Source organism: Chrysemys picta, chromosome 9, assembly GCF_011386835.1.
Source record: "Chrysemys picta bellii isolate R12L10 chromosome 9, ASM1138683v2, whole genome shotgun sequence".
Taxonomy (NCBI): Eukaryota; Metazoa; Chordata; order Testudines; family Emydidae; genus Chrysemys; species Chrysemys picta.
The window spans coordinates 4902904-4927106 of NC_088799.1; the positions used below are offsets into that span (position 1 = coordinate 4902904).

At 51.1% G+C, this 24203-nt stretch overlaps 1 protein-coding gene across 7 annotated transcripts in view; it reads left to right on the forward strand.

Moving 5' to 3' along the window:
• The first annotated feature begins 465 nt into the window (after positions 1 to 465).
• MASP1 (MBL associated serine protease 1) overlaps positions 466 to 24203 on the forward strand; it is a 67017-nt gene continuing 43279 nt past the window's right edge. For 5 of the 7 annotated variants that reach the window (XM_005311775.5, XM_008165690.4, XM_005311774.5 and 2 more), the window contains exons 1-6: positions 746 to 1092; positions 4058 to 4283; positions 19431 to 19608; positions 20804 to 20935; positions 21852 to 22048; positions 23197 to 23344. In XM_005311775.5, coding sequence (XP_005311832.2) covers positions 1088 to 1092; positions 4058 to 4283; positions 19431 to 19608; positions 20804 to 20935; positions 21852 to 22048; positions 23197 to 23344 — 886 coding nt within the window. In that variant the 5' untranslated portion in view covers positions 746 to 1087. Of the gene's footprint in view, positions 1093 to 4057; positions 4284 to 13519; positions 13792 to 19430; positions 19609 to 20803; positions 20936 to 21851; positions 22049 to 23196; positions 23345 to 24203 lie in introns of those variants that run through there. The other 2 variants (XM_008165691.4, XM_042843896.2) reach the window with 2 other exon arrangements.

Sequence of the window (24203 nt, forward strand, 5' to 3'; positions counted from 1 at the left end):
GGCCTGCCTGCCTCTGGGCATCTGCAGGTTTTACATTAACCGGATTAAGCAGACATCGGCAAACAGCTATTAAAATTTTACTCCGAAACTCTCAAAGAGCATCTTGTCTGGCCGACGAGTGGGTGCTCCTTTCGATTCCCTGCTGATGGTCTCCTTGTTTGCAGCCCATATAGATTTTGTTCCCATTATGTGTTATAGGCAAATCATTCCTTTTGTTCAGAGAAAGGGGGAAGGAATCTATTTAGGGTAAGAAAGCATTCAGGGTTTTAGCTGTTCTGTTTAGAGATGTGTCTGGATCAAAGGCCTGCATCCCTGAGCGTTAAGGGGCTCTAAATCCAGAACCGAACCCAGATCTGAATGTTGCCGTTAGCCCCGGAATGAGAATCCTGAACCCATCCCGTCCTGAGCTTTGCAGGGGTTGGAAACCTGGATCTGAGCCTAGATCTGACTGGTGATTACAAGCTTTCTCTGAAACCAGAGTGGAACCCCAAACTCTGAACAACTTCGGAGCTGTGGTGGGGACAGGCTGAAATCTGGTCCCCAAAACCCCTATCTGAATCCCAGCGCCCAGGCCCAAGTCTAATTTCAGTTATTTACATTGGACAATTTTGTGTTTCATACATTCCCGGCTCGTCTTGTGCTGGTGTCTCTGCAGCGCGCCCTGTTGAGAAGCAAATTTTAGCCATCTGGCACAGCAGCCTGGAAAAAAAACGTACAACACAAACACACACACACACATACCCTTGCAGATTTAGAAAGACAAAAACCTAGCTGAGCCCTATGGCTTTTGTTGAAGTCCAGGAGACATCCCTGTGGAGTGAGAGAAGGGACTGTGAGAACAGCCTGGCTGAGCGGAGGACAGTTTCAGCACAGTCAGGTTTGTGTGTGTAGAACTGTAGCAGGCAGAGGAAGGCGTGACCTGCATGGAGAATGCCAGACAACTCCAGTCACACATACACACACACACACACACACACAAATCTGGGTTGAACAAAGATAAGGCAGACAGCGGAGCGTTTGGGACAAGACAGCCTATACCAAAAACACCCTCATTCCAAGCAGATCAGAAAACACCAACAGCAGCAAAATGAAGTAAGTACCCATCTGGGAAACTGACAAGGGGATTCCCATGCTATTTGGGCAGGGTTGGGGAGGGGAATTGCCTCTGGAAAATACTTTACTTTGATGATTGCTTTTTTTCGATTGCTTAGCCTGCGAGGCAAGCAGCAAATAAAACATTCTCTGCGTCTCGAATCCATGCCAGTGCTGGGATTGCGTGCCGGAGTCCCCGGGAATTCTAGCTTACTGGGGGACGACTCACCATGCAGGCTGGCTTTTTTGGGTTGCAAAGAAAGCGCGTGATATCGTTGCCGCTTAGTGCTTTATTTACACAGCGTTCGCTGGGATTCTGAAAAGTGTGAGTTTCAGCAGAGGCGTTACATACTGTACGTGTTTCTGTTTCTCTGTTCACACCAAAGTCATTTTTCTCCCTTTCCTGAGGATAAGACTTTCCTGGCATGGCAGAGAAGTTTGATCTTATTTTTCCTTCTCTGTTACTGAGAAAGCAAAGCAAAGACATAACAGGCCAAATCTTTAGCTGGTGCAAATTCGCGTAGCTCCATCAAAGTCAAGGAGGCTCACATGGTTTACACCCGCTACAGATCTGGCCCCATAGATGTTTTTCAACCAGAAGAGAAACAGTTTTTCCCTTCGCACATTTTTGTGGTTTCGAAGAAGCCATCAGAAAGTTGCATGTTAAAACTCATTTGCGTTGAGAGAAAAATTGATCCAAATTTCTCAGTTCTCGTTAACTTTCTCTGCTTCTCAGCAAAAGCTGAGGGAAGTGACTGTGGTACATGAAACCACCCCAGATATCTACTGCCTTGCTTTTAAAAGGACTCCATCAGGTTAAAAATAATTCATAGATATAGTTTTAATTTCTTCACTGGCATAGCTAACTCAAACCCTGATCTCGCAAACATTTATCCAGGCTTTGTGCATAAATAGTTCCGTTGGCTTAAATGGCTTCTGAAAGTCAAGGCCTGAGTGCCTAGTTTTTAAAACTGAAATAATATTTTTAATGGATTTGACTTTTTACACAGTCCCTTTAGTGATGCACTTTATTCACTTGGATAATGGAATTAAACTGCTTAGGTTCTGGTTAGTTTCAAGCACGACAGAGGCAGAATGTCTCATGCCAAGCAGACCTCCTGTTTTCACTGGTTTTGTTAAAAAAACAAACATAATTATATTAGATTTTTGTGCCAGAAAAATGCACAAGACTGAGCATCAGGATGGCTGGATTATCAGCATTAATTTCTTGGGACCTGAGACAAGCATAGAATCCAAACTCTGCTGTGACTTTGGGCAAGTCACCTAGGCCCAGAACCAGACAGGACGCCTGAGAAATGGCTGCTCACTTCCATTGATTTCAGTAGAAATTAGGAGCCTGTCTGCCTTTGAGGATCTGGGCCTTAGTTTCCCCATCTGTAAAATGGGGATAATACCTACCCTCCCAAGAGAAAGAAAGAAAGACTCACAAACAGAAAAGAGGGAAATAGATAAAAAAAATTAACTTTAGCCTCTCCTTACATAACATACACAATATGTCTATTGTAGTGCAGTTATGGAGATATATAAGCTTGGAGAGTCAGCGCTGGTCTACACTGGAAACTTACATTGGCCTAGCTACGTCTCCCAGGGGCATGAGAAATCCACACCTCTAAGAGACGTAGTTATGTCAATCCAACCCCCCGGTGTAGACAGCACTAGGTCACCCTAGTGTCTGCCTCTGAGAGAGGTAGATTACCCACGCTGATGAGAGAACCCATCCCGTCAGTGTAGGTAGTGTCTACAAACCATCAGTCATTCAAGTTTAGTGAGATGAGGGTAAGTACTAATAATAAGGCTTAGCTGTTATAGCCCTGATTCGTTCATTAAGTCTATTTAAGAAGCTCCATTATTTTATTAAACTTTTGCATGTTTATTCTTCCATTAAATTAAAATTTCCTGAACAAAGCAGCATTAGTTGCTGTCTGTTCCTCAGAAAGCGTTAGGTGCCCTGGGTTTGCGAGGAGGCCGTGTGCACAGATAGGAAATATTAAGCCGTGGACTGCACCTTGTGCTATATCTTTCAAAGACACTTGATTCCCTATTATCTGAGTCAGCACTGACACTCCCACCCCCAACATGGGGCTAGAGGACATTGGGCTGCTTGGGCGCCCACCGGCTGGGTGAGATGAGGTCCCGACCGCTTGCGTTCCTTAACAATCCTAAACATTTCTCATCAGAGTCAGATTATTTGCCCCATATCTCACCAAATTCCTGTTTGGAGTCATTACAATCTGCCTAAGGAAATCCCCCCCATGGAGGAGCCATTCCTGGTTTCATAGAGTTCAAGGCCAGAAGGTACCATCAGGTCATCTTGTCTCACCTCCTGCCCAGGAAAGACTGTTAAATTCCACCCGGTTACCCCTATTTTAAGCTCAAAGGGTGAGTCAACCTTTCCAGTGCCATTGGCTGGATGCTAGTTGTGCAGGGCACCGCCATAGGCCACATACAGAAATATGTGCTCTACAAAATGGTGGCCTTCATGAGGCATGACCTCGCAGGTACGGTGCATGGGAGGTCGCGCCGCTCAGGGCTGCCATTTTGTAGAGCAGGTCTGCTGAGGGGGGGAGACACGTTCAGGGGCTGGATGGAATCATTCCCTGGGCCAGATCTGGCCCACAGGCTACCAGTTGGACTACCACAGAGACTAAACTGCATGCCACAAGGAGGGAACAGGAGAGACCGAGGTGTCGCTAAGGCCCCTGCACTGGCAGGGAATTGTTAAGTGAGACATGCCCAGGTGATTTTGGCAGGTGAACCACATCCCATGCTGCAGAGGAAGGTGAAAAGAACCTGCATGCTTGCCATCCTGAAGCCATAGTGTACTGGTCCCAGGCACTTTTCAGAGTAGAACCACCCTTGAACGCAGGACAAACCAAGTAGATGGTGTCCTCAATGGGTTTCAGCCTGGGGAAACATTAATTTGATCTTCATGTGTGTTTTGCAGGTACCTTCTGGCCTGGTCCCTTTGTGCCTTCCTATTTGGTAGTGCAGCTGCCATTGAGTTGACGGACATGTTTGGGGAGATCCAGTCCCCTAACTTCCCAGATTCCTACCCCAGTGACTCGGACGTGACTTGGAATATTTCGGTGCCGGATGGATTTAGAATCAAACTCTACTTCATGCATTTTGACCTGGAATCGTCCTACCTCTGTGAATATGACTACGTGAAGGTGAGATGCCAAATGGCTCTATGCCATTGCTGTAGTGTGTCAACCCAAGAGCCAGGAGGGCATGCAGGTTGGCCGCGTTGGAGAGCTTAATGTAGCAGCAGCATGGGCGAGGAGCTTTTTTCATTCCCAGGGCACAAGCGTTAACTTTCCAAGTAGGAAACTAAGAGGAAGCTGAGTTGGCGCTTATCAGCCAATGGCAAAAGGGACAAAGGTAAATCGGGTGATGTTCTTTATTGGACTAACAAATGTGTTGTGAGGAGGGACAGGCAGGATGTTCAGATTCAGGGCTTAGACCCAAAGTGTGGACCTGAACCAAATGCCAGCACACCGTGATGCTCACTAAGGAGAACCTGTGGTGGCGAATGTGCCAGGATCATGGCAGATGGCAAAGATAATAGAGGCATAATGCCAAGGCCAGGAACATGCATAGAAGATGCCTTTAATTTGGAAAGGCTTTTTCATGTGCTGGGCCTCTCATCTTGAATGCTAAGTGATCCTTGCAGGCTTCGCCTTACCCTCTAGTGAAGAAGAATCCTGTATCCAACTCAAACTGTATCCAGTTCAAGTCATTAGCTATGGGCTTGTGCTGCTAAAAGTTTGGATCTGGTCCCAGACTTCCCAAAGGTCGTCAGACCCAAAGGTTTTGTCTGGTCCATTACAGGAGCAGGGATTGGCTGTTAAAGTTTGGATCCAGACTTCCAGGCCGTCTTTTACAGTCACCCACATTGTAGGTAGGACTTTCTGGGTGACATCCCTCCATGGGAGCTGTAGCAACCCTGAGCAGTCCAAGATTTCAGGCTAACACCTCCTCTGAAAGATAGCATCTCCAGCCACACCACATTTCCTTACTACCATCCTGGGGCAAACAGAGCCGTGCTGCCACGGAGCGCCACCTACTGGAGCAGCCAGTACAGACAAGACAATACGCCTGTAGTTAGCTCCCCCTTTCTGTGCTGACCCTGGCCTATAGGACTGGACATACGTCATTACTGAAGGTTGTCAGTAGAGACGAGTCCAAATCCACCTCCAGTTCCAAACCCCGCCAATCACTGAGATGGGAGGAGCGTCGATCTGGAGCTGACTTTCACGCCTTAGCCCCTCTCTCGTTTCCAGCTCATTTCAATTTCTGCTTTGAGAAAACAAAACAAAAATGCTGGTATTTTCTTTTTCCTGCTTTAGTTGTTGTTTGAACTGCTCCAGCGTGCTGGAACCGTTTCCCTTACTAACGGCTCTCGCTGCTATTTGATTAGTCCTTTCTGCTTCTCCTGGCTCTCCTCCAAGAACAAAGGTCACAGACACATACATATATATATAACTTTACAAAAAACCAATGAGCTTGAAGATAGAATTCATTGGAAACTCCCCAATTCCAAGCATTACCCTTCACCCTCCCCCAACCCTCACATTCTCGTCAGAACAATCCCTTTTATTTGCACCTGGTGCCACTTGGCAGCAGAACTCTCCTTGCCCCTGGGTTTCCATAAGAAGCTGGTATTTTTCACAGGGATTTAAATCTCAGCTGTATAAATTTGCTCCAGGCTGAAATTGACCCTGCAAAGCCTCAACCAGGGAATGACATTCTTGATGTGAAACGCTCAGCAACATCCGTCTGGCTGTTTTGATGGTGACCTGAAAACGATCCATTTGTATTTCGATGAAATAATTACAAAGTTCTGACTCAAGTGACCTGGCTAGAAAAAGTCAGGAGAGTGTCCAAGTGGCTGTGCGAATCTATGGAGATTTCCATCCTCGGTTCATCTCCCCAGCTTTTGTTAATATTGGTGGATTTTATGAAGGGGGCATATGCTCTAAAGGCCCATCGAACTGAGTGGGAGACTCTCCATCGATTTTGATGGATTTTGGACCAGTCAATGCACTCTACAACATCACCACTGCACAAACACCTGGGCTAATCCATTGTGACCATTATTGTAACACGGAAGAAAATCCTGGCTCAGGACAGGACGAGGAAAGGTCATGTGGTGCGTTGGCCATTTGCCTCTGTTTCCCAGAGGTCAACACGACTGAGGCCAAGAGTCATATTAGCCAATAAGCCGACATGGGTGAAGGCTTCCAGATTGACAGCTGCTGAATTCAGGGCAAAGGATGAATCACCTCTGAGCCGATCAGAGAACATGTCCAAATCTCTGCTTCCTGATTGGTTCGTCAGAGGTGAATAATAACTTTTCTGGAGCTCTAAATCCATTCCTCGTTTAAAACAATCGTCGTAAAAACAATAAAGAAAGAGAACTTGCTCCTTGCAAGGAATTGGCAAATTAGACTTGGGAACTGTGATGAGCCTAGTGAAGGGCACGAAGAATTCCTCCTACAAAGAGAGATTGAAAAGATTGGGCTTGTTCACCTTAGAAAGGAGACGTATCAGTGGGGCCAGGAGAAAAGTACAAGAAATTACACACACACAAAACGACATGAAAGGAATGTTAAGGGAGCAATCTCAAGCACTCAGAAGCTAGGAGATACCAGAATGAAGGTCTCCTGTGCAATCTTAATTCGGCCCCCTTGCACGTATGCATTATGAAACCATCTTTAATTGTAGGAGCACGTACTATTTTTTTCCAGAGGATCCCTGCCTTAATCAGTGCCAGGGATGGATGGTGCTCACTCAATATTTTCTTTTATCCTCATTGTTCAGTGGGTGGCCCCAGCCCTTATTTACTGGCCCCCGTTCCAATTCTGTTCTGAAGACAGAATCATTAATTTCCTTAAAAAGCAACAGAGGGTCCTGTGGCACCTTTGAGACTAACAGAAGTACTGGGAGCATAAGCTTTCGTGGGTAAGAACCTCACTTCCTCTTGCATCTGAAGAAGTGAGGTTCTTACCCACGAAAGCTTATGCTCCCAGTACTTCTGTTAGTCTCAAAGGTGCCACAGGACCCTCTGTTGCTTTTTACAGATTCAGACTAACACGGCTACCCCTCTGATCATTAATTTCCTTGTGGGTTTTTCCAGGGTGCTTATATCAAAGGGCTTCACAGACATTAATGGGTTTATTCTCCCAGCCTGCCTACGAGGTAGGGCAGTGCTATTATCCCCTTTTTACAGGTGGGGAACCGGGATGCACAGAGACATTAAGGTCATAGGTGTTCACTAATTTGGGGTGGCTGATTTGAGCCCGCTAGGCCCTGAGTTTTCAGCATACTTAGTATTATACCGCACTTGATATGTTCACAGCATTGACGTCAGTTGTAGCTGTGAGTGCCCAGCACTTCTATAAGTCAGGCCCCAGCTTCTCAAGTCAGGCAGCAAGGAAATGAGGGACCCACAGCTATGGCCACCTGTGAAAAGGCTGGTTGAAGTGACTTGTCCAGTATCACACAGGGGCTCTATGGCAGAGACAGGGACAGACTCCAATTCTCCAGCACCGCGTTCAGCATGAATCTGTCCCTTCTCTCCCAGCCGGCCCCTGCCTTGTTCGCTGCACACCTTCCAGCTTCGGCAACAGATGAGGCAGAGATCCTACGGACAACAGCCTCCTTCCCTACCAACCCCTGATTCGCCCCAGGACTGTCCTGTCCCAAGCTCTCTCCCCCCCACTCCCCCAGGTCTGCCTCTTGTCCCCCCTGCATTCGAGTCAGACAGCTTCCTCCACCACACTGGGACTAATCACAGCGTAAGGCCTAGGTACTGCTTAGTGGGAATGAGGTTATTGGAATGTGGGTAAGGAATGGTGTCCCTAGCCTCTGTTTGTCAGAGGGTGGAGATGGATGGCAGGAGAGAGATCACTTGATCATTACCTGTTAGGGTCACTCCCTCTGGGGCACCTGGCATTGGCCACTGTTGGTAGACAGGATACTGGGCTAGATGGACCTTTGGTCTGACCCAGTACGGCCGTTCTTATGTTCTTATGGTCCTCCTGGGAAAATCTGACTCAGTTTCCAGGTGAACCGGTGCCAATCGGGGTGGTTTTGTGCACGGTTCCACCTGAGACTTAGGCCTGGTCTACACTACGGGGGAGATCGATCTAAGTTACACAACTTCAGCTACGTGAATAACATCGCCGAAGTCGACGTACTTAGAGCTACTTACCGCGGGGTCCACACTACGCGATGGCGACAGGAGACGCTCTCCCACCGACTCCCCTTGCGCGTCTCGTTCAGGTGGAGTACAGGAGTCGATGGGAGAGCGATCTGCGGTCTATGCATCAATCACCACACCTCAGTCCCCCGGTATGTGTAGACAAGCCCTAAGCGAAATGCCTCAACTTCAGTGGAATTTCTCACCTCGCTCGGACCCAGAAAATCAAACCAGGGATGTGACTCCGAAATAACAACAGATTGGCGTGATCTCTTGCGAACCAGACCGAGCAGCTTCACACAGCTCCGGGTAATAGAACTGGAGGAGGGGCAGCTTGAGATTCACCTGAACGAGAGTCAATGATATTCATTGTTTATGTCACCTCGGGGCACTTTACGGGCAAACTGGGAAGAAACAGCCTCATCTCCAAGGAGCTTACTGTGCTGGGTTGAGGTTTTCAGCTCTAACTCGGGGATCTAGACACACAACTTCCATTCCTTTCAAGGGAGGGATTCTGCCAAAAGCCCCTACCTGGATTTGAAAATTTCACCCTAAGGCCCCGTCCATGTTCCTGCAGTTTTATGCACGCAGCAGGGATCTCTGTCATAGGAGTCAGCCCGGCGGATTTAATAGCAGGATCAGGGCTGAGGTTAGACATTCCTGACATCGATTTTAATCTGGTCATTTCTTTATTATAATTAAGAGTCAACCCTTTGAATGAGTTGACTGCATCGCACTCGCATCAGGAGCCTATGTAACCCACATCCTCCCTTCCCCGGTCTTTGCATCAGCAGTGATTCAGGAAATCACTTAAGCTTGTACTTAAGGCCCGTTGATATCAGTGAGATTTTAGCATGTGCTTAAGTGCTTTCTGGAATTAGGGGCTCAGTTTGCAACCCCTGCATGTTGCACATTGTGTAAATGTAAACAGGGCAAGAAGAGTCTCTAAGGCTAGGTCTACACTACCCGCCTGAATCGGCGGGTAGAAATCGACCTCTCGGGGATCGATTTATCGCGTCCTGTCGGGACGCGACAATCGATCCCCGAATCGATGCTCTTACTCCACCAGCGGAGGTGGGAGTAAGCGCTGTCGACGGGAAACCGCAGAGGTCGATTTTGCCGCCGTCCCTACAGCGGGGTAAGTCGGTTGCGCTACATCGAATTCAGCTACGCTATTCGCGTAGCTGAATTTGCATATCTTAAATCGACCCCCCCCCCTTTAGTGTAGACATACCCTGAGGGCTTGTCCAGCTATTCCGGAATTGTTCCCCATGTGAACACTCTAGTCCGGAATAAAAATCACTCTGGATTGGGAATAACTAGTGCACTCGCCAAGTTTATTGTGGGAGAGCTATTCTGATCAATCTCCCCGTGTAGACAAGCCCGTACTGTTTGTTCATGCAGCACCCAACACAATGGAGCTCTGAACTTCTGGGTGGCGCTGTCACACTGACCGACACAGGGGAGGGCGTGACTGTAAGATAAAGTCAGGCGACTTTTCATTGTTGAGATCAGGCCTGTCTCGAGTGGCTGCAGATTTCACATTCACCACTAGATGCAGAGGCAAGAGAGGCTGATTAGCTAGGAAAGGCCAAGCCAAAGAAAGGAGCTTTTAGGAGCAGCTGGCGGAGAAAACCAAGGTGGTTAATCACATTGGATCAGGGAAGCTGCCCAATAGGGGCATCATGAAAGAAGCTGGTATTTATGTTAATCCCAGGAGGAAAAATCATTGTGTTGTGATACTGACGTGATTCCCCCGAGGACTGCGGCTGCGTTCAGCGCGTGGGATGCAAAGGATCAACCTCGTGCTGTTTGAGGCATTGCGCTACAGGCTCCGGGTTTGCCGGCCCTAGCCCACAAGGAGTGGAAGGAACTGGTGGAGACCCTGCTCTTGCGAGATGTCTCCAGTGAAGTATATTGCAAGACCCCAGGCCAGGCTGGACTGTGGAAAGGCCAAATGGTGCCCCAGTTGGTTGCTTGATTTTAGAAGTGTGTATAACACTGCAGCATGGATACATCTTGTGCCACACTCAAGCCACACGAGGCCCTGTTGACAGCATCAGTGAGCGCCCCGTCCTGTGCACATTTTTCACATTTCCGTGGGACTGCGACTTGCTGCCATAAAAGGATCCCCACGGATTTGCCTTTATCGGCCGTTGTTTCCCCGGCCCTGCGCTGGGTCATGTTGCACACTTGCGTGGTGTTTGGTGAGTCCCACTTACAGATTCCTCCGCTCAGTGCTCGGACCACAGTGCTGCAAAGGAACGTCTGGATGTACTGGATGATGTAATCGACAACATTCCTAGAGAAGTTTTACCGCAACGTATGGTCAGATTCATGGCATTCAAAAAGGCCGTATTCCTGGCCAATCCAGACAGTGGAGATTCCCAGCGCATGGGAATATCGTCTAGTGACATACAGTCACTGTCCTGTGTCACCCACCCCTACCCAGATTAAGTGTACAGCCAAGGGGATGGCCAGGACACCGCTGCATCTGACTGATCCCTCACTGCCTTGAGACCCTTAGCAGCCAGGGTAAGACAGAGTTGCTCTGTCTTTATTACTGGCTCCAGGTTTGTACATCGTTGCCCTCATCCCACTCTCCATTGCTCCCAACCTGGGCTTGCAACAAGCACAGCTCAGCCAGTCCAGAGAACCTGGGGCTGTAGCTAGAGTGAGACCCTAGCAATATACAGAGTTTTTTTAAACGTTTTCTAAACGATGGGCCAAATGAACGGCTGGTGAAATGGAATTGTGTCCATCTACGTTAGTGGTGAATTTGTCCCTAACTGCCTAATTTGTATGTGCACATTTGCAGGCTCAAGTGCCTCTAAGTTCCAGCTTAGCACAATCACAGGCATATTTTCAGGACAATTTAGAAAACGTAGCCCATAAGATGTATATGCACCTAGGATCTTCATTCAAACCATCTGCTGGGCTAGCGTAACAGCAGTGATCCCTGTGATCACCAGGGAACTCCAGATTTAACAGCATGAGTGTCAAGAAAGAGATCTTGGAGGTATCAGGGATAGTTCTCTGAAAACCTCTGTTCAATGTGCAGTGGCAGGTAAAAACGCGAACAGAATGTTAGAAACCAATAGGAAAGGGATAGATAATAAGACAGAAAATATCATAATGTCACTGTATAAATCCACGGTACGCCTACATCTTGAATACCGCCTGCAGCTCTGGTCACTCCCATCTCAGAAAAGATATATTAGAATTGCAAAACGTACAGAGAAGGGCAACAACAATGTTCAGGAGTATGAAACAGCTTCCATATGAGAGAGATTAAAAAGACTGGGACTGTTCACCTTAGAAAAGAGATGACTAAGGGGGGATATGATTAGAGATCTATGCAATAATGATTGGTGTGGAGAAAAGTGAGCAGGGAGGTGTTATTTACCCCTTCACATAACACAAGAACTAGGGGTCACCCAATGAAATTAACAGGCAGCAGGTTTATAGTAAACCTAAGGAAGTATTTCCTCACACAATGCACAGTTAACCTGTGGAACTCATTGCCAGGGGACGTTGTGAAGACCAAAAACATAACTGGGTTCAAAAAAGAATTAGACGAGTTCCTGGAGGATAAGTCCATCAATGGCCCTTAGCCAAAATGGCCAGGGACACAGCCCTATGCTCTGGGTGTCCCTAAACCTCCAACTGCCAGAGGCTGGGAGTGGACGACGGGATGGATCACTCGATAATTGCCCTGTTCTGTTCATTCCCTCTGAAGCACCTGGCACCAGCCACTGTCGGAAGACAGGATCTTGGGCTAGATGGACCAATCTGGCCATTCTTATGTTCTTATGTCAGTGACTGGGATGTGGGTGGTCACGCCCAGTGGCTAGAGCAGGAGTTGAGTCAGAGCCCAGGCTCAGAGCTGGAGTGAGAGGCCAGAAGCCAGCACCAAAGTCAGAAGCCAGGAATTGGAGCCGAGGGTCAGCCTGGAGTCAGGCAAAGCAGGAGCAGGGATGGGTTCAGGGCAGAGGCAAGGAAAAAGCAGGCCCTGGAGCTATCACAACTGTGAGCAAATGCATTAAGCAGCTGCTCACCACTTCCTAACTCTACCGGTAGTTAAGCACTGGAGCAGGTGACCAGGAAGGCTGTAGACTCCCCGTCATTGGAGGTTTTGAGGAACAGGCTGGACAAACACCGGTCAGGGATGGTCTAGGTATGTTTGGTCATGCATCAGTGCTGGGGACCGAACTAGAGGACCTCTCGAGGTCCCTTCCAGCCCGACATTTCTAGGTTTCTATGGATAGAGACACAAACATTGAGACAGAATCTGGAACCCATCCAGGTGATGGCATTTTCTCTCAAGACGAGTCCCACGTACTCAACGTAAGAGCCGCGGAACCAGGCTTGCAGAAAAGAGCAGCGTCCTCACTGAAGGTATCTGCAACTCTTTATCTGCGATGGACTCCATCCCCTCCAGCACATGGCGCGGTGACAGGCCTCTGGCAGTAAAACAAACAGCAAGGTCACCCTCCCTGGTTAATATTTGCTGCTGCTGCTGGGGACTGTATACTTTTTCATAGATCATTTACATCCAGAGAGCCGGCTGGTAATTAAATCTCGGCTGTTTGTTTGGAGTGTCCCCGTCCAGGGTCATTATGTCAACATTTTCACTAGAGAAGATGTGTCCCTTCGGGAAACATCAATTGCAGCGGAGAAATTCACTGCAAGACTACGCTGAACTGAATCCTGGTTTAAAAAACAGCAACAGTCTCTCTATTGCCTGTTAAATCCTCTTAAAAGTTGAACAAAATGCCTTCAGCTTTTACTATCTTTTCCAATTCAGTCAACCTCGCGTCCGTAGTTCAAAGCCATTTGCACCCAGAGGGTAATGATTTATTAGCATACCACGGCATTTCTTCTTGGGCAATTGCTGAGGGGTCCAGAAGAAATGAGGTCTACCTAGGCACACACTGAAGCAAGAGATGCAGGCCCTGCTCCGTCAGATTTCATATTCGAGGCCTGATCCTCAGCGGGTTTCAGTCACCATAGTTCCTTTGACTTAGGTAGAGCTACAACGGTTTTGTTGACACTGCCCTTCGTATGGCACGGGCGGAAGGATAAACAGGGCAATAACACCTTGGAGATTGTTTTGAAATCCCCAAGTTAATGGAATTTCGTAAGCTCCAAATAGAATTTGGTCTTTCTGCTCAGCACTGGAAATATCTGCAGCAGGAAACCAGCACAAAGCAGGCAGTCAAGAACCGCAGCCATCACCGCTTCCTTTGCCCTCCCAGGAATGCACTAATTGGACGGAGGAGAGCAAAACATACCACTTGTAATGTATATACATGGCTCATTAGGCAGAGCAATCCCAGGGCAGGGCTGAAGGCCCTCTGGGAACATGACAGCAGGAGGGGAGATACCGACAGATTGGAGAAGGACCTTCAATAGCGTCTGCAGAGCGTCTCTGCCTTTAACGTGTACCGCCGTCTCGTGAAATAAGTCACACGGTATGTGGGATCCTCACAACGTTCCCAAAGATGATTCTTATTATTAGAGATGAGGCCAAGTTGGGACATGAGCCCCGAGCCCCCTCGGTCTCAGCAGAAAGTCAGATCTGAAGGATGTAGGACAGGTTCTCCTCTGCGTCAGGAGCAGAACAGCGGATCTACACCCCTGGAAACTTTGAGGGAAGTTGGGGCTCAGAACCGATGGCGGAGACCTATCTTCATTCATCGTTTAAATCTGGGAGGGGAGGTGTTGAGCTGACATTTCAGCCGGTGTTCTCGTCTCCTTGTGGGAAGGAGTTCCCCAGTCTACGTCCAACTCCTGGGAAGGTTCCTGTCTCCGACACGTGTGACCCTCCCCCTGTTGGCGGACAGATTCGTTGTTCCAGTACAATGGAGCTGTGGTGGGAGATCACAGTTGCAGAGGGGGTGGTGTCTCTCGGGTAGCTACGGTCAATCCCACAGAGGGCTTTGAGTATTGGGGCAGAGGCCTGGTGAGGCAGAGCAGAGAGCAAAGCGCCCACCTGATGCCTTCACAGCGTCGGCAAGCAGAGGGGCTGCTGCGTTTTGTACCAGCTGGAGCGTTTTCCGGGAGCTTTCATTCTCCATATGCTGCCTCTGCCTTGTAGGCGCCATACTGCATGCAGATGGCTTTCTGCTTTGTGCGGCGGGCCTGTCTGCAGCTGGCGTTCGCACTGGATCGGTCGGCCACCGAGGCCAGCAGACAAGTGCTCACAGTAACGTGAGACGATGTATGCCCTGGTGCTGCCAGCGTGGAGTCTGGGCCTGGAGTCTAGGTTAAATCTAGCCAGGGTTGTAGATCGGCTCCACCTTTACATATCTGTCCTTCATTTAATGCGAAATCTAAAACTGTCACGGTCCAAATGCTGCCCCCTGTCTCTGTGGGCCAGTGCAAGGCAGAAAGGGTGGGCTGTACGTGGGGCTCTGCGTCCCCGGTGAGCCAAGAGCCAGGGTCCCACAGGGGCTCCCTGCACCCCAGGGTTTGGAGGGGAGGAGCTAGGCATGGGCTCAAAGCAGTGGGGCTGGGGCCAGGGGAGCAGCACAGTGAAATCCTCCAGTCCAGGAAGGGGGACGGCACGAGTGCCCAGGGCTGCTGCCTTGAGGCAACAGAAATGGCCAGGCAGAGATGTCGGGGGGATGGATGCCATGCCAAGCTTGCCACCCAGCCCCCGCTCTGAGCCTGGCACCTCCCCCGGGCGCTGGGTTGCAGGCCTGGCACTAAGGAAAGAATTTGCAGCTCTGCATGCTGGCGAGAGCGTGAGGAACATCTTGAAACCTCCTGCCTGTCACGCTCACAGTTTCCACACACACACCCCCCTCACTCGTACAAACACAGCCCTGTCCAACTCACAACCCCCCACACGCCCATTCCCCTGACTTCTGCAAACACACAATCGCCGCACACACCCATTCCCCTTCCTCGCACGCACACACTCACTCGCCTCTCTCTCACACCTGTCGCACTCTCAGACCTCTTCATTTGGTCGGCGGGGGCCCCGTGTCACACCCACCCCTGTCCGCATCCCGACAGAAACAGGAGCTCAGTCGCTTGGCCACCCATCCTCACATCCCCAGGACAGGCCAGATCGTCCAAACCCACCAGCATGCAGAGCCCTCTCCTCTGTGGGGCACGGGGAGCAGCCGTTCCAAACCCCGAGACCAGACAAGCCTCCGGAGGGAGGGAAATGGGAAGATCAGGGCAGCCTCAGTGCTGACCCATCCTCTGGGCAATGGGGGATGGCTTCTTTAGTCCTCCCCTTAATAGAATTCATTTGGCATGAAAGGGAGCAGTGCTGGCATGAGCTAGGAAAGCAACATTCCTTCTTCCCCCCCCCCCCATCCCCCCTGTGGGAGGAAGCAGGGGGGTTCTTCCTATTCAAATCTCCTCATAGGAATGCAGGCAGGGTGCTGCGAACAGCAGCTGGAAGGGGTTACAATGCACAGGCCAGCATGGAGCTAGGAGCCAAGGGAGAGGACAAGCTGACAACAGAAAACCACAGCAACGGGCCCAGATGGGTTTACCGCAGCAGCGTTCATCTGGGGTCTCTCTGTGCTCTGTACAGCAGGCAATCTGCACACCCGCTGGTTTTCACTGAGGGTCTGGCAGTGTCATTTCCAGCATGGGTATGCGTACTCCCACCGGCCTGATGGAGCCAGCATGCTACAAATAGCAGTGTACCTGTGATCTGCATGGGCAGCCACCCCCGCCAAGATCCTAGGGGCGTACTCAGGGTGACTAGCCCCTCCCGCAGCCTGTGCACCGGCTCCGTCGGCGCTCACACGGGTATGTCTGCCCAGGATGGAAATTGTACCTCCAGCGCCAGTGAACTCCAGCAAAGGCGTATGAGAGCTTATTCCGATGGGTAATTAAACAATACCAGCCTACTGAAATCCGGGGCTGACAGTCATTTAACACGATTCATTTGTCCCCCTTCCGTGGAGAGATCACAAAGAGAAACATTTTCCAAAGCAGCCAAAAGTTCCATTTTCAAAAGTGACCTGCAGGACTTTCAGTGGGACTGGGGCATTGAAGCCTTTTGAAATTGGGAACCAGACGTCACTTCGGATGTGTTAGAAAACCGGACCCCAGCGCCTTTACCAAACGTCAAGGAATTTAGCCTCCCCATCCCACTAGGAGTCAGGAATTAGCTCCATTTTATAGAGGGGAACGAAGAGCTACAGAGCAATTTACCCGAGGCTAGACGCACAGCTAGAGCAGAACACAAGAGTCATCTCTCCTTTGCCACAACGCTTACAAAAATCCTCTCAGCGGTTAGGCAGCTGGTGGACTGAGATGACTTTCTCTGATGACCAATATTGTCGCACTGTGGCCTTGGTCACCTCTCTCTGCCTGTATCCATCGGTATACTTAGGCTGTCAGCTCTGCGGGGCAGGGCGGGTCATTTCTGTTCTGTGTTTGTACAGCGCCTTGCACAGTGGGGTCCTGGTCAAGGACTGGGGTGCCTACGTGCAACCATGCTATGAATAAATAATAATCGTAATAATCACTTATATATGAAATATATTCGGCTAAATGAAATTTCACTGAAATGGGCTGTTTCATCGGAGCCAAAATGTTTTGGAGAGACATATCAGTTCCAATGACATTTTCATCAGAATGGTTTTGAGGTCTGATGCTCTCGGGTTATTTCTGAGCAGAGAGAGAGGGGGCGAGTGCCATTTGGACACAATTCCATTTCGAGAAAAAAGTTCAAAGGGTTTTGGTTTTGTTCTGATGCGTAACGAAAACAAATTTTGAAACCTCAGGAATAGTTGTGAAATGGAATTGTCCCACTGCTGATGGTTCTTATAATCTCTGTGTGTACCACATAGGCCCCAGGAGGCCAGCATGCAAAAACACAGGCATGCAAATTCAGAGGGGAAAGTTTGGCGATTGGGCTGGGGTGGGGCGGTACTTGGTCCCATCTGCTTATTTAAAAAAATCTCCCTGCCCCTGTTCCTAATCTCTCTTTCGGATATTAAAACTGAATGCAATTCCACAGGTTCCTGATGCAGTTCAGTTACTTATCGCACTTTGCTCAGCTGAGACAGTAAAACTAGGCTGGTCAATTTCACTTTGGTTCCTAGTCAGTTTCACTTTCTGGATCTGGTTCACAGGACAAAATCGGTTGCGTTTGGGTCTCCAACACTGCAGGGGAGCGTACATCCCAACAACACTCCAAACACTTCTCAATTCAATTTTTAACAATAAGCCTGTGGAAATCTTTGGGTTGGTTTGTTTCTTTTTAACAAAATCTAAACGCTGGGCCTCCCTCTCCTTGATGGCCTCCCTTGAATTTGCTGATTGGAGCGCCCTTGGTCGCTCTGTTTCTCTGCCTGGCGTTCTCCTGGGGTTCTGAAGAGGCTCCCAGCAAGCGCAGAGAAGGATTAAGCGGTGCCCGTGGAGCTGATCAGCGTATAGGCAGGAGATGGGTGGGGGGAACCTTCCAGAGGCGAACAGCTGTGAATATAAATTGCACACCTTGGCTCTAACCTTCACATTCTCTCCTCCTCCCTGATTCCCCCCTCTCCCAAAGCAGACTCACCTCCCCTTTTCTCTGTTATGTGTAGCTGATATTACCAGGTCTTTTGAATGTCTCCCTCTGTCTGACCAGGTGGGTGAGGTAATATCTTTAGCAGGCCAACTGCTGTGGGTGAGAGAGAGACGCTTTCGCTTGGAAGACACAGAAATAACCCCTGATTTCTGTCCGGGAATAGAACACACAGCCGTGTCCCTGACCCTGCATGTGTATGTCAAGCTAATGTTGCGTTATGTCACTTCGATGTTGCGTCTTAGGGGCAGAGGAATCACCACATTGCATCAGATCAATGGCCCAACTAATGCTGTCCATGAGAATGACCAGTACCAGCTGAGGTTTCAGACATCCATAAGGGACACTGATAGAACAACCTCACCTAGAGGAAGCTTCTTCTTAACCCCAGGCAGCTGGCTTTTGCTGCAACGATGTCATGAAAGATGCATAGCCATGAGCGTGCTAGGATGGACAGTGTATGGGGGAAGTCTGCAGTATCCTTGCCAGCACAGGGCCTGGTGGGTGGTTAAGCAGAAGACTTCAGTCTTCAGGGATGTAAATCTGGCACCTTTCAATCTGGTGACCCTTTGGCAGCCGTCGAGAAAAGAGTTGCTGGTTTCTCTGTCTGCCTCCAGCATAAAGCTGTAAGTGGCATCCTGTAGTCAGGCACAGCAGAGAGGTTCGAATCAAATGGATCACGAGGAGTGGGCGCTCTCTCTGTTCCCTGGTACACTAGCAGGGTTGGGGGTGAGTGGAAGTTCATCCAGACGCTGTGCAGATAAAGAGGGAGCTTCAGTCTCCAGCAGTGTCGATCTGACGTGTCTCGCTAGCTCTTCATCCTCTAAAATGTAGATATATCTTTTTTAATTACAATAAAAATAATAACCCTATGGAAACTATTTTTTCATACCTCATGAGAGAGTCATTCCTCAGCTGTTCTTAAGCACTGTTAATTAAGACAACCTGCTGAACCATTTCAAGTGGTCACATGATAGATGGCGCTTGACTCTCCGCCTAAGCTGCGGCAAACAGAATGTGAGTTCAATAGGAAGGGGGACTTTATGTGGCTGCAGGATGGGCCTGGGCAATGGGGCAAGCTACCAAGAGCAGTTGCAAAGATGCCAGCTTTGGAGTGCTTCAAAGCTCATCTGTTCTTCATCAGTTGGAGACGCCTTTCTCAATGTTCAACTGCAAGTTATTGGGTTCAGTGGTGTTTACTTACCCAGCCGGGGAGAAAAAATTCCCTTCGCTACAGACATTACTGAGTGAAGTCTGGTGGCTTGTGCTGTGTAGGGAGGGGTCTCACTGGCTGATCATGGTGGGCCCTTCGGGTCTTAGTGTCTATTAAATGGGTGGTTTAGGAAGAAATCTAACTTGCCCTGATACGGGATTGACTAGAGACCTCACTGGAAGCTCTTCCACACCAAGTCAGTCTCCTCGTTGATGCCTTTGGTGGCCTGAGCCCTTTCCTATGAGTAGAGTGTCCACTGTGAATACCGTGCACCATACTGGTTGCCTCAGCTGAGCAGACGGGTGAGTCTCCAGCCATGGCTTGTGTTAACAGAGTCTTTCTTTGGCTTTTAATAGGTTGAGGCTGAAGACCAAGTCTTGGCAACTTTCTGTGGCAGGGAGACTACAGACACGGAGCAGGCCCCTGGGCAACAGGTGGTCTTGTCTCCGGGTCCTTACATGGGCCTCACGTTCAGATCTGACTTCTCCAATGAGGAGCGCTTCACTGGCTTTGATGCCCATTACACAGCAGTGGGTAAGTAGCCCCTTTGCAGAGCCCCTGGCTCTCCGTCATTCTCTTCTTTATCCTCTTCTGATTTAGTCTTGACCCCTGCAGTGGCAAAGTCTGTTGCGTGCACCATGGGCTGGGTAATAACACGAGAGGACTCCATGTTTCTAAACCTAAACTGGTTCTTTATTAGGAAAACTATTTACAGAGATGCTCCAACTGCAGCTAGCATTCCAGCCATGTGCACACAGACTGACTTGCTGGTGCCTCTTCCTAAGTCTTCCCCCTCTGCAACCTCTACTCTTCCCTCCAAGTTCCAGGCAGGTTGCTACAGAGTAACAGATAGTCAGGTCGGTGTCTGTCGCTCCCCGAAGTGCCCTCAGATTCTGGGAATCGGGGCTTCAGGCTGATATACCAGCCCAGCTCCTGCGCTCCAAGACTGGCCCAGCATCACCTTTCCCTCTCCTACACTAAGGAATCCCCAGTGAGATTATCCTACCCTCAGCCCTCAATTTTGGGGACCAGGCCTCAGACCCCTTAATCCACCCTTGCATATCAGCTGCCATTTTGGTGATGTGGAGAGAACTTTTAAAGGAAATTGTTCCATCTACTATTTATGGCTGCTCTGAGAGACTCTGACATCCGGGTGACATCATGCAGTTACTCCCGAACTATGCCGATGTAGCTGAGAGCAGAATCTGGCCCGAAGCGTTTAGAAGGCAACACACAGTGATCAGAGCACTGGGAGACAGAACAGCCTAAGCATGTTCCCTTGTAACACACATGCACACATAGCCCTAGGGCCCTGGTCCCAGCAGTCGAATTCCTGCCCTGCGGGGGCCCTCCATTGATAGACAGTGAGTTGCTGTTACAAACAAAACACTCGCTTTCGGCTGGACGGTTGGATGTGTAAGGCGGTAGGATCATAACCTCCATCCCCCCACCCCCTACGCGGTGGGGCAGGTGTGCCGATTGCCAGGGCAGGCTGGTGCCTCCTTTTCTCACACCAGTCAGCCCCGTGCTCACCCATCGTGGGATGGTCAGATGTGGGCTATTGCTTCAGCCCATTACAGACGAGCCATGAAATCTGGTCCGAAACCGCGTCGCCATTTGGTCCGAGTGCATCCTAGTTCCTCCTCGTTGCCTGTGCAGGGGGGGCAGGGGGCCTCCCGTCATGGTGCCTGCCTTTCTAATGCCCCGCTCTCCTCTCGCTCCCCTGCAGATGTGGACGAGTGCCTGGAAAAGAGCGACGAGGAGCTGGCCTGCGACCACAACTGCCACAATTACATCGGGGGGTACTACTGCTCCTGCCGATTTGGCTACATCCTGCACTCCGACAACAGGACCTGCAAAGGTACGGCCCGGCTCCGGGCTCTGCACATCGGGCAGCAGGGACGGCTCATGCCGCGCTCTCTGCCACGCTGGGGTCTTCAGCCCTTATGGCAAATCTGCCCTCCCTTGCCTGTGTCTTCTTTCCCTGGGACTTGGGGAGCACCCTGGGCGTGCGCTCTCTGCTCGGCGTGCCCGAGTGGGTGTGGTCGGCCAGCGTGGCCAGTTCACCTCTGCTCTTGGCATGCGCGACACCAAAGAAAAGACTGACCTTGGCCCAAAGAAGGCTTTATCTTCGGCCTTGATCGTGCATCAGGACTGGCCGGTGCAGATTCCTGCGACCGCGCCGAGCTCCGCTGCTCACGAGGGTCTCAACACGCTTGTTTGGAGCACACCTGTAAGGGGGCTCCCTGCCCCCGAGCAGCGTGCGGGGGTTACGGCAGGGAAGGGCCAGTGGCTCCACGATGATGCAGAGCCACCAGCCAACCTCCCTGGGAGTGTATGAGGGTTGGAGCAGCGATGGGGGCTGTGAGAACAGAGCAGCCTGGGGATGGAGATGTACTTCCATGGATCCCCGTGGATCTTCCCTGGCCCCAGCACTTGAGCTTGGGATGCGCAGAGCGCTTCCTCTCAGCAGCGATGGGCCCGATTCCCCTCAGGCTCGCACCAGCGTAACTCCATTGGCCTCGGCGGCACCACTCCTGGTGGGCGCGGGTGTGCGTGAGATCAGGTTCTGGGCCAGAGGTGCCCTGTCAGCGAGGTTAGGTCAAGGTGTTCTGAGGGGAGATTGCCCAGGTCTAGGACTAGGAGACAACACGGGGTCCACAGGAGCATCAGCTGCTCTACGGGGCAGCAGGCCGGATTTGAACCCTGGGCTCCGTCCGGGACCAAGGGTCTAGCCCAGAGAGGCCGGTTGCTCAGGGTTCCCGTGTGCCTTTCAGTGGAGTGCAGCAGCAACCTCTTCACCCAGAGGAGCGGGGTGATCACCAGCGCCGATTTCCCCAGCCCCTATCCCAAGAGCTCCGACTGCTTGTACCGCATCGAGCTGGAGGAAGGTTTCCTCATCAGCCTGCAGTTCGAAGACAGCTTCGACATCGAGGACCACCCGGAGGTGTCCTGCCCCTACGATTACATCAAGGTGAGCTGGCTGGGCTGGCCCCAGCTCTGGGAGATCTCCGGCACGAATCCCCCCACGTTACCTCACCTCTTAGCTCATCGGACACCAACGACCCAGGCCCAAGTGGGGACAGCCAGTGGGAGCGGAGCCCGCTCACAGCAGGGCTGAATATTTACCGCAGCTCCGCCCCGGACAGCTCCGGCTGAATTTAAGCCCTGCCTGCAAAACTAAAAGCCCACCACTGAAGATTTGCTCAGGTTTTACTCAAGCAAACTCCCTCCATTCCCTGAGTAAGAACAGAGCCCCAGCTCACCCCGTGTTTGCAGCACCCCCTGCTAGTCCAGCACTAGAGCCCGCCTCGCACCCCCAGCTTTGCCCGTGTACCCCATTCCTGAGCCGTCACACAGCACCATGGCTGGGTCAGTCCTGAGCGTCTCATGGACCCCAGCCTGTGTGACCTTGCGAAGCCTTTGAGACTTGCCCCTCCTTGTCCCCGGCCCTGCATTTCATAGAGGGGCTAAGGGTCTATATCTGCAAGGCCCCTGGGCATAGTGAGACCCATGTGCCAGCTTCAGGGCGTAGTGAGACCCACGTGCCGGCCCCTGGGTATAGTGAGACCCACGCGCCGGCCCCCGGGCATAGTGAGATCCACACGCCAGCTTCAGGGTGTAGTGGGACCCACACGCCGGCCCCTGGGCGTAGTGAGATCCACGTGCCAGCTTCAGGGTGTAGTGAGACCCACGCGCCGGCCCCTGGGCGTAGTGAGATCCACGTGCCAGCTTCAGGGCGTAGTGAGACCCACGCGCCAGCCCCTGAACATAGTGAGACCCACACACCGGCCCCTGGACGTAGTGAGATCCACGTGCCAGCTTCAGGGCGTAGTGAGACCCACGCACCAGCCCCCGGGCATAGTGAGATCCACGTGCCAGCTTCAGGGCATAGTGAGACCCATGCGCCGGCCCCCGGGCATAGTGAGATCCATGCGCCAGCTTCAGGGCATAGTGAAACCCACGCACCGGCCCCTGGGCGTAGTGAGATCCACGTGCCAGCCCCCGGGTGTAGTGAGATCCACGTGCCAGCTTCAGGGCGTAGTGAGACCCACACACCGGCCCCTGGACATAGTGAGGATCTGAACTCTCTGCATTAGCTCCTCTTGTTGCTCCTGGCAGATTAAAGCCGGTCGGAAGGAGTTCGGCCCTTTCTGTGGGGAAAAATCCCCAGGACGTCTAGAAACCCAAAGCAACAGCGTCCAGATCCTGTTCCACAGCGACAGCTCAGGAGAGAATCGAGGGTGGAAGTTATCCTACACAGCAATCGGTAACTGCTCTGGCTTCTTCCCTTCACCGTGCATGGGGGGCTGGACCCTGCGGATGGAGACCAAGGCTCCACCAGGTCCCGAATCCTGTCTCTGACAATGGCCAAGGCCAGAGACTTCAGGCAGGGGATGGGATAGATCTTGCATAATGAATTTAACTGAGCCATCCTGTCCTTTGGACGGGGACTTCTCCCTGAGCGCGGCTGTGTCCTCAAACATGGGGACAGGGGTCTCCCATGATCCTCACTAGCCAGTGTCACTGCACATGCTACTGCCAATCAGACAAGCATCAACCCCCCTGTAAGGGACCCTTCTGGACCTTACCAAGCTCTTTATTGACCTCACTAACATCCTGCAGCAGCGAGTTCCAGAGGTTAACCCTGCACGCTAAATGGGCTGCCTTTTTAATTTCATGGCGCGCCCTCCCTCAGTAACGTCACTCCGTGCCATTGCCACAGCTGTCTTGAGCCAGGCCTGGGGAACGGCTTGAAGTCTGTGTGCAGCCTGCCCGGCAGCGCAGCCCAGACTGGCACGCAGGAGCCTGCTGGCCTGGAGGGTGTAACCCGCCCACATTCAGCGCGGCTTTCAGGCCCCCTCTAGTGGTGGCGGGCCCGCAGAAACAGGTGGCGGCAGCCTGGGCTAATACAGCTAGGTAGTGGTCTGAGCTTAGGACAGGCTTTTGGATGCAAAGGTTCCTAGGGTCAGTTGCTGCTGCTGGCATCTCACCCAGGGGCGCAGCGTTGCTCGGAGTGGCCCACGGGGGGACCTGACCTCGGGTGTGTCTCTGTGGGGTTGTAAAGGCAGCAGCTCTGCTGGGCTGGCGGCGGGGGAGTGTCTGCCGGGCCGTGGTAAAGCCTGTCT